Source organism: Pyxicephalus adspersus, chromosome 5, assembly GCF_032062135.1.
Source record: "Pyxicephalus adspersus chromosome 5, UCB_Pads_2.0, whole genome shotgun sequence".
Lineage (NCBI taxonomy): Eukaryota > Metazoa > Chordata > Amphibia > Anura > Pyxicephalidae > Pyxicephalus > Pyxicephalus adspersus.
Window position 1 is genome coordinate 113,735,494 of NC_092862.1, and position 15,060 is coordinate 113,750,553.

Here is a 15,060-nt window from a genome sequence, read left to right on the forward strand (position 1 = left end):
CAGTAATGAATCATGATTTATTTCACCTACAGAGGAAACCAGAAAAAAGTAAAATAAAACAAAGTGGCAGTACACACATAACAAATATAAAAAATTATTAACTTTTACTTCAAAAGCGCCAAATTACTATGCAGCTCTTTACGTTAAATAGAGATTGCAAACGACAAGCCTGCATCATAGAACGGTACAAACAATGGCACATGAGCAGGAGAAGACCCTCCAAAATAGCTTAGAATCCAGGAGATTCTAAAAAACAAAAACATATAGAGAAGATTAAATGAAATAAACTAAGCAGCCCTAATACACCCCTCTTTCCATTTCACACTTAAGGCTTAAGATAGGCCAGTTATGATTAAGTCTCTTGATACTAGAACAGAACCCCTGGCACTTCTGGCACATTATATTATGTTCTACACCATCTAGTGGCAGAAAGTCAGAATTTCTCCTCTGTGTTTGAAGTGGGCTAAAGTTCCCTCTCATCAAGTGTCAGCCATGTGCAGAAATGAATCATGACAAACCCTGTTGTTGATAAGTTGTTACAAGCAATTATTGTGCGCTTAAGGTTGAATGCATCAGTAACATTTCTGACGGAGCACATGACACTTTCCTATTCAGTACAATATACAATACAGAAGGGAATAACCAGGGAACAGACTGTGCAATTGATAAATGAGCCTCTAAGTCACATGAAGAATATGCAAGGCAATAGCCACTTGAAACCCTTAAATTTTTTGCAAATACATTATTTGGACTGGACCACGGTAGTTTTCACTGCACCCTTGTGAAAACGCCTGCACTGATAAGGAATGTATTTAGTGTATATTACCCGTGCATAATTCATCCAGACATTGTTTATGGATGGCTGTAACATATATAATCTGTACATTAAATTGACTAAATTATTTTTAGCTTAATAAAAACATTTTGTCAGAGGCTGCGGCTTTTGTAAACATTTATGAAGTTTTTATTAAAGCAAAAGCCTGCGATTCATATGGTATTTATTTAACAAATCCGAAGCAGCCGATTTGTAATATTAGCTCTATATGAGTAGATTCATTTTTTTTTGTTTTTGGATGTTGTCTTAGCTCATGAAAGATTGGTGTTTTACTTGAAAAATGCTCAAGCATGTATGTTCCTCAAGTTATACAGTTACTAGCTGTTATGTGAGCGTATTTAAGCCTCTGGCACAGCATCCACTGCTATCCTTCATACTTGGGGCATTTGGGCAGATTTTAACTTCTACACTTTAATGGTTATAAATCTCTGAGCTGTTTCCCTTAAATGGAGTACAATGCCTCACTTTTGCAGACATTTTTACCCTTCTTTGGTTTTTCTTTATATGCTGTTCGGAATGGAATGAGAATGAAAACACTTTGTAGCCAAGTTCAATATATATATTTTTTATTATGTGTTAAATATGCATCTTGGTTATGATAAGTAATACTAATTACAGAACTGAACTTTTCACAGTGCCATTTGAGGTGACACAGGGGCTGTTTTCCAGTGTTCCAACCACCTTGTCATTGGAATTGGATATTCTGGCTAGACCGGTCCTCATTTGGCCAACAGATCCAGAGGGGCTAGGCATGTAGGGATGCTCTAGGCCACAATTCAATTCAGTTATTCATGCTCAGAGGAAGTTTTTAATACATGCTATTCCTTATCTTTGCATACAGTGTAAATATATATATATATATATATATATATATATATATATACTGTATGCAAAGATCAGAGGGTAGCACGTATCAAGCTTTTCAAACATAAGCCTATGTTTCTGTCTAGTCATCCTAAAGAAGAATACTACCAACTTTTAAGCCGCCTAACATGCCAGCTAATGTTCAGCAAACTTTTATAAACCTCAAGAACCACATACTGTGGGAAGGCACAATAAATTCTACATATATATGAAGGAACGTTATTAGCATCACTGCCATAAAAGGTTTACTGGCCATTTAACTGCATAATCTGTTGCACATCATAAAATGATAAATAATCAGACATGTTAAGTTGACTTCCAAAACCTGATTGTTAACTGTTTTGCATTATGAACTTGGAAGTGTGCATTTAATATATGATATTAATATGTATAGTACATACTTTGTGTGTGTTTGTTTTTTTTACAGCCTAATAATGACAGTACACACAATCAACTGTGGCTATTTATCTATATAAAAATATATTATTATATGTATAGTTTATAAATTATATATATATATCTCAACATATTAACTGTAACAGTATTTGAGTGTACCTAAAACTGGAAGCAGTTATAACAGTAGCTGAAGAATTAATCCTAGCTTAAAACTTCTTTACATACTGTTTGATCTGGATACAGAGAACTTACAGTTGCAGATTCCAACTCATGCTTTGCAGGACCATAAAGCGTCTGAGTATTTTCGGAATCCTTAACACGTATGCAAAATAGATTACAGTTTACATGATGCATGGGCCCACTTGATACTGTGATTAACTTGTTTTTGTTAACACTTCCAGAGACACATGCAATAGTAAGCAAATAAAAGTTAATGTGAATATGGCTGTAAAGTTACTCTTAAATCAGAAAAGCCCATAAAGCAGTAAAAAAATATATTCTGGACATAACTATCCACAGTAAAATACGCTCAATTATGTGTTGTCAGTGAAGTCTACACAAGATATATTTGTTTCACATGTGTGAGGCTTTGTCTTAACAAGTCTTGAAGGGCACTAAATAGACACTGTCATAAATTAGGCTTCTTGCTTGTCCAGGCATCAAAAGACTTGTTTGTTTTGTAGTAAAAGTTATGAATGAGAATCGCATGACAATATTAATGACAGCATCATAAATATTTTACAGCATATGGAAATCAATTTATTACTTTTTTTAAAACAGAAAACTTTTTATGCAGTTGGGCTTAAAAATGTAATATTATTTTCATTAGATTGTAATATTTGACACTTTTAAAAAAAAAAAAAGGAACTACACACCTAACAAGATTGTTGGACAGTTCACTTTTCCTACTTTATGCACCTTTGGTGACTGAACAGCATTTTATGGGATCCAGTGACAGGATTATCACGTTATAACTGACAAATCTAATATAAAAAGTTGTTTTGTATTGATATGATCATTATTGGATACTTTTCTTTTTTATTTTGCTACAAATTCAGAATAATTAATATGTGTCACTAACTAAAGAAAGTAAAAAAGGTTTTATAAATAATTTAGTCATTATTTATTTTTGCAAGAGTAAAACAATATTGTTCAAAGTTGTATTTTAAAAATAATCTTATACAAATATACAATTGATAAAATAATAATAATTTTTGGAAAATAATTTAGAAATAAATGTATGTTTAGTAACATAAATATGAAAAACTGCATATCAATATTGCTATTGCGGTACTCAGGGATTCACCTAATATGCTGTTTTTTAGGCCTAATTATCTGGATCTCCAGTTACACTCATACATAGCTAAATGGGTGAGCTGAAAGACCCAGAGGAGAGACACTTGACCTCCAGCACTTCCTTTCTAATAAAGACATTGCCATTTGGATCCTCAGCCCAGTAGTGTATGTAAGCATTGAAACACAACATCACTTGTATCTAAATGATCAGCCACCTAATAACAAACTAATCAGTATATTTTTTATCCCATCACAGAGTGACAAACCTCACAATTCTAGGTATGAAGAAAAAACAAAAAAAGTGCAACTGAAAAGCCTGACATATCTTCACTGTATAAACTAATTTCCTATACCTTGTTAAAATGGAATAAATATTTTCAGTGGTGTCAGTACTGACAGCTTCCCCAATACTTGTCTGAATATTCCCCATATTCGCCTAAATCCAGAAGTTAGTGCACAGGCTGTTAGCCCCCCACCCTGCCCTCCATGGTCACATGGAGTACAGGAGGTGCAGCCATCAGCCGGTCTGTCAGTGCTGGTGGTATACGCACTACTGCTGAGGAACATGTGTGCACCACTCCACCCACAGGATGCTCCTAAATCAAAAAGCAGGAGGCATTTAAGGGTATATGACTGTCAATTAAAACATAATTTTGATGTCAGTAGAAGGCAATTAAAATTTGATCTTTAAGGAAAGGAGTAAGGCAATAAAAAACTCTAAGGAGGGCATTAATTTGAATTCCAGACTAATAAAAACACATTTAGCATAACTCTAATTTCACTATGTTAGCCCTGACCATAGGGGTAATAGATACACCATAAATCCAGGATTTCTTGAGCTGTGGTTGAATCCTATCTAAAGGAGCCCACATATGGGGCCAATGCCAGAGCCACAAACATGACATTAATACATTTTTTTACCTGCCTATAAGTTGGCATTATGACCAATGCGAGGGGGTATTTTTTTTTTACTACTGACCAGCAATGAAATCATTCTAGCAACGGTTCCTGGAAACCTGAAAATTATTGTATGACTTCCTCTGGGGTAAATAGGTTGAGAAGGGCCGCCATAAATTGTGTGGACATTTGCTAAAAATTGGTTTTATTTTTTTAAATACTGGGAATGCATTATCGTTTCAGATACAGACTGTTGGAAGTAGTGCTTAGCAGCGCTCACCCTTACACACTCTATTCTAGCTCTGCACAATTTTCCCAAGCTGAGCATATAAAGTCACTGTCTTTTTCTATCACCAATTATGATATATTGTAAATCAAATATTCTGTTATCAGTCTTTTATTTCTTACTGCTAAATGTAATTTTACATATAAGTTACGTAGACAGAAATGAAAAGCGACACTGAGAAGGTGATACGTCTGTGTTCCCGGTATAAATCCGAGCTGTACATGAACACCAGATATTTAACTTATACTCATGATTTGGAATGTCAGAAATTGGTTTTCCCTGGTAAATAGGAGGTCTTCTGCCCCCTGGTGGTGATACCTCTGTATGAGAAAAAGGTCAAAGAAATCTTTATTTTCTTTTTGCAAGTCACTTTGACAATGCTTTTTGGTTTTTCATCTAAACTTAAGTTGTAAAATTTGTATAATGTCATTTTCACTTACTTTCTAAAGATTACTATGTTGTCATGTATACATATTTTTCCTATTTATCTCAGAGCACATTGTTCAGTAGGAGTTGTGTGTAGGGTATGGAAATGTGAGCAGCATACACTGGCCAGATGTTCCTGTGCATGCCATAAATGTGGATCACATGTCTGCTGCTCACAATTTATAGGCAGGCATACTTAAGCACTCACTGCTTCTCTTTCTAAGATCAAGCAAATATGTGCAAGTCAGCTTCAGGCGATCTGCCTTTGCATTGTAAATCATCGGCCTCAAGTCTAAGGGAGTTATTACATTTTTTAGATTCTCGCACACCTGCACTTAGTATCTTTACTCTGTTTTTCTTTATGCAGAACAATTAGGAAGTTTACATAATGATATATACACAGATGTGTTGCAATGGTTAATATGTTCACAATCTGGCCTTGTAGTACCGGCGTTCATCACTCACTTTTCTGCAAGGATAATATAAGCATGGAGTTCTATTAAATCTATGCACACATTTTTTTGAAATAAGGGTTCAGGTTTAAACTGCAGCAAAACAAAAAAATAGGCCCCTTGTCCTCCCCAACAGGTCTGTGTTGTGGGTCAGTGCTGTGTAGATCTCAGGACTGCATGGATAGAAATACAAATGCTTTTGGCAGGTATAACAACTCTCAGTGAAATTCTATTTTAAACCCTAAAACATATATATATATATATATATATATTACATTAATGCTTTTATAAATAGGTAAAGTAGCAAAGTATAAGGGTGTAGTGGGGCAAATATAAAAAACACTCAACAATATAGCCGCGTAAGGGACCCTAAAATACGTAGACATTGTCCTTGTGAATTGAATGCATCCTTTTTTTTTCTGAACATAAACCCATCTTGTTGCTGGAAATTCAGTAAATAATAACTCACCGGCCATATTCTAGGTGCTGTGCTCCCTACAACAGGTTATACATCTTCTTGATTTGGCCTTGGATAAAGCAGATTGCAAATGGTGTTCCTGCTATAAATTTGATCTTTGTAGATCTCACAATATGCTGTTTTTAGTAAATCTTGGGCACAGGGGTGTTCTGTGGTGGTATAAAAGCCTTTCTGTGGCACATACAACTATTTTTTTAAAGACTCATCACCTATGAGCTCCAAGTTGCACTTTCAAAGATTTGTTGACTTTTTTGGCATAATAATCAATTTTTGGATTCTATGATTGACGAACCAATAAACCTGCAATGCAGAAACTGACTCTTTAGAACTATGGGGAATGCTGATTTCTTCACAAAGTGAATTTACTGAGCTTGGTAAATAAGGGGGACATGTTCATGTATTTGTTTCATCTATTTGTATTTGTTATTTTCTGTACCACCTGCAAATATTTACAGCAGGACATTGAGACATAGACATTAAAGTTCGGTTCACAATAGCAGCAAAGTCTGGTTACATTATTAAAGTAAAATTGTTATAAGTATATATATACATATTTAATTTAAAAAAAGAAGATATTGTAAAAAAAATGTTGCTTTCTTTCACTTGTCTTTTATGACTATTTTTAATTGAAATATAAAACCTGTCACCAATAATACAACTATGTTAGTATGTAACAAAACATGTTAGTGCAGCCAGTATGCTACAAGGCCGACCGCTAACAAGCGTTACAGTGGGGAACCTCCTGCCTCCTCCTCTCCATAGAACAGTGCTCATTTGCCCTACTATCAGTGGAAGTGATCACTTCCAGTGACTAAAGTTGAACCTGTGTATGAAGCTTAACACAAGCTGCCTGAATATCTACTAATTGCATTGCATTTCTTTCTTGCTGGTAATCAGTGATATATGACGGGCAATTGTCTGAAAATAAAGGCTGCCCATGTGCCATATAGAAATCACAAGCAGTGTGACACATTAAACCATCTGTTATAATTCGATGCTGTATTTTTATGGGACATGGATTGGTACCTGTTTACAAACAATCCTAAAATATTAACATATATGTACATTGTATGCACCCACAAAACACATTTTTATTGTTCTGAGCAATATTTTATGTTTGCATACATACTACCTATAGACAGATGAATGGATAGAAAGGAAGATCTTAGATTGTAAGCTCTTTTGGGCAAGGTGCTCACCTCCTCCTCTATTATTATTTGTATCTGACTGTCATTTGCAACCCCTATTTAATGTACAGCTTTGAATATTATGTCGGCGCTATATAAATAAAGTTTAATAAAAATAATAAACAGCAATTTGCAAAGTATTTTATTTAGCATACATATAGTACATATGAAAAAGCAAAGGAAAGAGAATAAATAAAAAAAGTCTATATACAGCAAAATATGCAATGGATACTAATAAATATTACATATACAGATGTTATGTGCTCTGTACCATTATCTCATGGGTAGTCACTACTGGAATTTATCTAACAATAGCAGAGAATAAAAGGTGCTCCTTAACATGTTTGGTATGGCTATGATTAGCAGGCCAAACATGGAGCATAAACATTTAAAAGTAGCTTTGCATTAAATGATATTACATTTGTGCTAGGCAAAAGGTTAATCCAGCTTATTGTTTTGAATTAGGAGTACAATAGATATGGCTGGTGGGTAGGAGAAATGAAGGGAACCATTGGCCTGGTGCCTAAAGCGTACATAATGGAGATGTATGATATTTGAGAGGCCTGGGTAAGTACATTTTAATCCAATCTACCATAATGGCTCATGTGTTCTCCTGCTCTCTGTTTTATAAGCATTTCCTTCCTAAAACCTCTGCTGCTGTTATATTAACTTAAGGACTGTTGCAAAAAATAGCTTTTAAGCCTTAATTAATACTGCTCCATTAGTTGTCTGCATGCAATAGAATCCCACATTGCACTGTCGGAGCAGTGAGCTTATCTCTTCCTCAGCTTGCTACTGTATATTGCCTTCAATCAAACATTACAATTAATTTCTGTCTTGGATACCGCGATCTGTATGATAAGCCAATTGCATCAGCTTTTCCCTGCTCATGTCCGTTTTATCACATTTTTTTTCTTGCCAGGGACCGGCTTTTATTAGGAGCATTGAAAGGGGATCATCTGAAGCTCACAATATTTCATTTACTTTGTGTGGATTAAAAGTATTATATTTTGGATTATTTTGTATTGTTGTTCACGTTATGCTATCATGTGTTTTTAAACTGGCTTAGTTTGTTCAAAATACATTGTTTTTATACACTCATATGTTATATTAATGCAGTGAAAATGAAGCAAACCAAAAAGTTTGGCTGAATATTTTTCCTTTATCTAGTTACTAAAAAAAAATGAAAAATGAGAATTTGATTTACAAAATCCAATCCTTTATAAATGTGCATCAAATGCATTCTTATGTAATTTACCTTTTATAATTAAGTAATAGTTAATAAAGGTTTACTAAGCACCCAATACAAACATTTGACTGCAAATTTTTATCTTTTTGAAATAAAATCCAAATATTTAAGGAAATCATACTGATTGGTAGAAAATGGTCACAAGGCTTTGGCAAATATAATGAAGCTAGGGAAAAACAAAAAATATTTACTAACACATGATTAGGGTATTGAAATTAAGTCAGCTACTTATTATTTGCTAAGTGAACGTTAACTTTGCAAAATAGAAATTCTCTACTTTTTAAAAATTAGTAAAAAAAAAGTAAATTAACTTTTAGGATATGTATCTGCTGAATGGTTATAATAGCAATTATTGAATGGTGTGCATATTACTATAGCATTGTGTCTTTGTAGTTCTTTTAATATGATTACTTCTGTGACTTGTTTTTTCAGATCAACAATATGAAAAAACTATCCATCGATAACATTTGTTTTTTTTTATTTTAATAAAATGTATAATTTTTTTTACCATGTTTTATTTTTAATTACTTCTGCAAATTAGAGTTTGGTTACAGTATGTTGTAGGTATGAACAGTAGGGTTAAGTTATCCAATGTTAGATATTCCAGGCTGTGTTTTTGCACACAGTGACCAGCAGATGGCAGATGTTTGATAGAAATGTAGAACTTTTTTTTTTTTTTACATATCCCATCCCCCTCCATAATTTAGTTTTATAGGTGACCATAAGCAAATATATTTCTCTACCAAAAATCTGTGTTTCTCTTTTACTTCTGATGCCCAGGAGAGGGAGTCCTTCCCCAACTCATAATCCCACCGTCTTGACCTTTGGTTCACTTTTTGATTTCCGAGCCCCCCTCCCCACCACCTTTATATGACATCTTTTTTTTTCTATTTAACCTTATACCTGAAGAAGAACGACCATTTTCAGCATCAAATTGCTTTTTTACCATAAAAACCTTCAATAAACAACCAAATAATAAAAAAATCATTTGTTTTTTTTGTTTTTGTTTTTTCAATCAGTTATAATTCCGACAGTTTGACCAAATAAAAAACCTCTCTTTGTTCCATGCAACAAACGCAGGTATTCGGTATATATAACTGTCAGCCTATGGTGATGTTGTATACGGCGCGCTGTGCTTGGCTGCCTAAGTGTTCCACCCTGCAAATTTCTAAGGTTCAAATAAAGTTTAATTGTTTGCGAACCTGTTATGATGCTAATAATTCAACAGCCTGCTGTGTTACTAATGAAATTACTTTGTTATGATTAATTTGGAAAATAGTGTGTTGATTGTAGTAATTAAGCACAACAAGGTGAAGTAAATGATTCTATTGCCATCTGGCCTCCAAGCACAATGAAGAAGTACAGTGCGGCTGTCATTCACAATGGATTCAAAGAAGTTGCAGCATCAAGTTTCCAGTTTCATATTTGGCCTTGCATAGACTCTGTAGCAGAACAACACATTACAATACGGTATCTAAAAAGAAGAAGGGTCACACTAACATTAAACTGTCAATTTGTGTTCCTTTTTTAATGAAATGTTTATATTGAAAAATTGGAAGCAATTGTTTGATCATAAGAACCTTTAGTGCCTTTAAACCCAAGAATTAAAAAAAATCATTTAAACATGCAGCTGATATACGAATAAATCAAGTTATGTGCTTTTCCTAATTGATTATTGTCTGGATCCATTTTAATGTTTAATTTTAAGTTTATCATGGGTGCATTTTATACAAATGTCTGCATTCATACATAGCTGAATCAGGATTATATAGCTCTACACTACTTTTTCATACACAGATAGAGATTGGAGAATGAATGCAACAAGTTCATTTTGTTCCGATGATTACACAGCAATTAATTTATTCAAATTTGTGACTTCTAAATGCTTTACATGGATGTTATTTACATATAAATGATTTTTTTTTAAATCAGCATTAAATTATGTATTAATATAGATGGTACAGAACATCACATATGTGAATAGTGGCTCAAAATGTATTTTTGTAGTGTAATGTAAATTTTTAAATATCTCATTAGGAAACAATATAAGTACAATAGGAATACACACACATATATATATTTATATATATATCCCTCTATTTACCAAAAAGTTGCTGCACACTAACTTGTTTTTTTAGATTCTGTGGATTTTGTGGATTTATTCAGCACCTTGGAGCAAATATAGTTTTTCAGGGATTAGGCAAGGGTGGAAAGGTCCACAACTGTCATTTAGTTTATAGTTTCAAGTGCACTAAATACATCTATGAAAACTAAAAAGCAAATTAACATGCATCAACTTTTTTTGGAAAGATTTGTGTGATATCTGTGCTCCTTTCCGTATGTTTTGTGTTAAGTGGTTTGACTGAAACACATATATCTCATTCTGCTGAAATGTATTTGTGTATATTTAAAAAATGTTATACATACAGTATATAAATATATAAATATATATCATAATATATAACATATAAATCATACATGTATAACAGAAATTTACTGCAGAGCAAATATATTCACAGACAATGTACAATTCTCTTTACAAAAGGATGCTGAAAAAATAGTAATTTACTGTCGGCACATTTTGAATAATTGTAGTACCAGTGTATGTTTTTGCATTCATTTCATAAAAATACAAGAAATATTTTGCAACCAACCACCTTTTACATTGGGGTATTTCAGATCCTTGCATTGTTCTTTTTTTGGGTGTCTGTCATAATATCATTTCTGGATGGGGGGCATTTGGTTTTTCTAAAAGCAATTTCTGCAAATAAATTACAAAAGCCATGCATAGACCAATATCATCATAAGAAATAATCATAATAATTATTTCCAAATCTGATCAGTCAGTTCATTGGAAGGTGAAATATAAAGTATTGTTCATGTCTCTGTGCTGATTCCTATTAGACTGAATATGACCACAGATCTCACGGTACAGGCATAGTGTGCCCAGGAGCCGTCTGACAAAATGCGTCTGCTTCCTACTGACCCAAATATCGAGCTATCAGTAAATCAAAGCAGCAGTAGTCCTCGCCGAATGACATGGATATAGGAAACCTCTGCTGCCGTCCTATTATCTTGCAGCAGCATTATGATTGGTGCTTCCCAAGAGGCTTTGCAGCAGCTGTAGACCTTTGCTGTACAAAAAATGGCTTACTGTGATAGTCCTCATAAACATCCTTCTAGAAAGAAAAAGACAGAGAATAAGATTTGCTTCTTTGCTCATTTTAAAGGTTAAATATACAGAAATCTTCAACAAAAAAATTGCTGAGGTATCATTATTTTGCCATTTTCATTGATGTCAGTTTTTTTTTATTTTTTCATTTCTCATTTATACAAGATTTCCCATTATACAAATGATATAAAGGAATAAAATTCACAGACCTATTTAGAGCTAATGGTTACCAAGATCCTAGTCAATAAATAGGCTCACACAAAAAAGCTCGTGTTTTAAATCTCCCACACCTGGAAAGCTGTCAGTGCTGCTTTAGGTGGTGGTGGGGGGTGCGGGGGTAATGGCTTACTTAGATGAGCTATTGACTGGATGGGGTGCAATAATGTTAATTATGATGATAATTATTTTTTGCTATCATACTTTACTGGAACAAGTAATTTTATTCCAATATACATAATGCAGTACTGAGCAATATGTTAAAAAGAGGTCTATTACAAACTTTAAACAAAAGAAATAAAGAAAAAAAATGAATACAAGCAGTCCTGGTTCAATGTTTGTTTGATGTTTAGTTGATGAGTAATTAATGATCAGGGTAGAGGGAAACTTAAGGAGGCAGTTTTGAGTGGGTCAGTTTTTAGCTGGGTACAAACTAGGAAATGTGGGGGGGGGGGTGCACAGATATTTGGCTTAGATTTGGCAAAGTAAACTTTTAGGTACATTTTACATATGTATAGAAAAATGTCTGACAAAAAATTTGAAATTAGGAATACAGAAATACTGTTCATTAAATGGGTAGATCAATATGGGTGCTATATTTACACATGTAGTAATGCAAGTTAAAAGAACAAATAAATCTGGCTGAAAGTAATAATGCAGACAGAGGATAAGGCCAAAGACCCTGACTTAATCCAACAGAGGGAAACGAAAACGCACCTTAAAGAAAAAGCCTGACCTAAAGGTCTGATATGAGAAAAACCATTAAAAGCCACCGCCATAAAATTTCAAATCTCTTTCTAATAACGAATGAATAAAGGTATCAAACGTAGTTAAGTGATCTAAGTGATCGAAGATGACTAGAGGAGGAAAGACTTAATTTTGCTTTGAGAAAGGTCAGCAATACCTTTAATAAGTACAGTTTCAGTACATGTAATGTTAAAGGTGAAACTCAGATTGCAGAGGGTCATGATGTGAGTTAAAGGTGTGGAAAAGAATTATCCCGAAACCAACAGCCAGAAAATAGAATATAGAATGGTCCAGATAGGGTTTCCTACAGTGCAGGACTGTAAGATTTGTTTTTCAGCATCAGCTTTCAATGTGATTTTCAGCACTTGTTCACATGGCATGATATAGCCTTAAATGACAGTGGTGCTAGAAGACTTTCCTTTGCTAGGTGATGTGATCCCAAGTTTGGACAGGGAGCAGGTAGGTATATAATGCTCAGCATTTGTCATTGGGAATTAGGAACTAAACTTAAGACTGTGGAAAAAAACCTTTTGAAATCTGTCAAATAGTTGGTTTTGTGAGCCCAATACGTCAACATACCAGTACAAGGTATAATAAAGGTACTAAACACAGAGTTTATACACTATTTTGTTGGTCTTATATCTGTATCAAAGAAAGTCATTACTAGCTTTATTGGTAAATTCAAGTGCTGATAATTGCCACTGTGATCAGTTTACTAGCTTTCCCCAAACAGCATTAGGATCCATTGTTTTTTTCCTGAGTGTCCACCCAATAAAGTCACAATGCCCTATACTTAGCACTATATTTCAGCACTGCAAATATCATCCTAGCTGTATCAGTCTTCATTGATAAATTTAGGAACTCCACTCTATATTTCCCCTGAGTCCAAAATGAATGCAACATTTTACATTTACAACTGTACATATCCAAAAAAGGTACACATTCCGAAAGTCCTTCTTATTTCAAGTAATCTTTAGCCTTTCAGCTTAAAATCTAATATATTAGTTGGCTAAGGGTGTCTACTGAGGTTGGTACCTCCTTATATAAATGCCAGATGACTGAATTGAATAACTACATTAGCACTGTGTCCATATATCATCAGATTTTCAGTAATGATGTAAGGTAATTTTCACTGGCAATAATCATATAATGATGGTTGTTCCTCAGTCACTGGTAACAATGTGTAGAATGTCTGGTATGGGAAGCCAGAGGGCTGCAGAATAAAACAGCTGGTTTGACATTCTAAAGATTATGTAATGTGGATATATATTACAATTTAAAATATATTTTAGTATATGCATAATTTAGTCTATGATTGTTACAACAAAACTAAGTTGTGCACTAACTTTACATTCATTATAACTGCAATCTTTTAAAAATCATTTACGACTTTATGGAATCTACAGGTGAGATAAACATCACTAAAAGTATTCATTTATGGGCTCCAAATTTTTAGTCTTGAGCTATATAAATATTTGCAGTAAAAGCCACAACTAAATCCTAGAAAATCTGGTAACACAAGCAATCATGGCAGATAAGATACTAATAGTATTGAGGGCAACACTACTTTAGGCCATTGGTTTTGGTTAGATTTTAAATTTTTATTGCATTATCAACATATTAGACCAGAGAAGCAGAATGAATGATAACGAAAGAATCCTTTTTATATAATTTTCCATGGTAATAGAATTCTAGCTACAATACTACAGCATCTGTGGCAGCAGAATCGTGGACCAGGCAAAAGGAGGTATTTACTTTTTGTTTATATATAGGAATATATGCCTTCAATGTGTTGTGTTAGTGGGAAGCCAAAATGGCTACAGCAAGGTGGGACAGTCCATGCATTATGACGTTTCTTCTTGTGAATCCACCAAGTGACAATGTCATGCAGATACAATTGGCTATGGTTCAGTACAAATCTGGGAACCATTGAATCATTGAGTATTTATTAAGATTATGATGTGGATCCTTAGTCAGGTCACTAACTGTCCCTGGGGAACTTACAATCTAATATCCCTATTGTAGTCTAAGGCCAAGACTAGTATATCCACTCTGTCCAGAGCACACAAAAATCCAGCAGACAGTGTTGTGGCCTAGGTTTAAAACTAGGACTCCAGTACTACATATCCGTGATAGCCACCATGCTGGCCATGCCCGTGACTGCTAACAGTATTCTATAGGCAAAAATAAATAATTCTCAAAAAAAAGTTAAAGCATCATTGCTTAATTTGTGTCTTTTGCTGACAGAACAGATGATATACAAGAGTAAGCCAGTTGAGCTTGTGTGCATATATCGGCAACTAGTGCGTAAATCTGAAAGTGAACTATTAGAATTAAATCAAACAGCAGATTGGATTAAATGGAATAAATCTTCAACTGCCCACATTATATTTGCTGAGGGCCACCCCTACTTAATTCCAGAAAAAGTTTATAGCACGTTGGTAATTAGCTTTATAGTAATAATTGCAACTGTTAACATTTTATGACAGAGAAAGCGGCTATAAAAACACTTCCTGAAGTATTCACCTGTAAAATTATATAGGAAAGTAAAGCTTTATC

General features: G+C 33.9%; 1 protein-coding gene across 1 annotated transcript in view; it reads left to right on the forward strand.

Annotated features, from left to right (window-relative positions):
• Nucleotides 1-8,874, forward strand: part of SKAP2 (src kinase associated phosphoprotein 2) — a 138,581-nt gene extending 129,707 nt beyond the window's left edge. The window contains exons 12-13 of the mRNA XM_072412498.1: nt 7,583-7,684; nt 8,040-8,874. Coding sequence (XP_072268599.1) covers nt 7,583-7,675 — 93 coding nt within the window. The 3' untranslated portion in view covers nt 7,676-7,684; nt 8,040-8,874. The remainder of the gene's footprint in view (nt 1-7,582; nt 7,685-8,039) is intronic.
• The last annotated feature ends 6,186 nt before the right edge of the window (nt 8,875-15,060 follow it).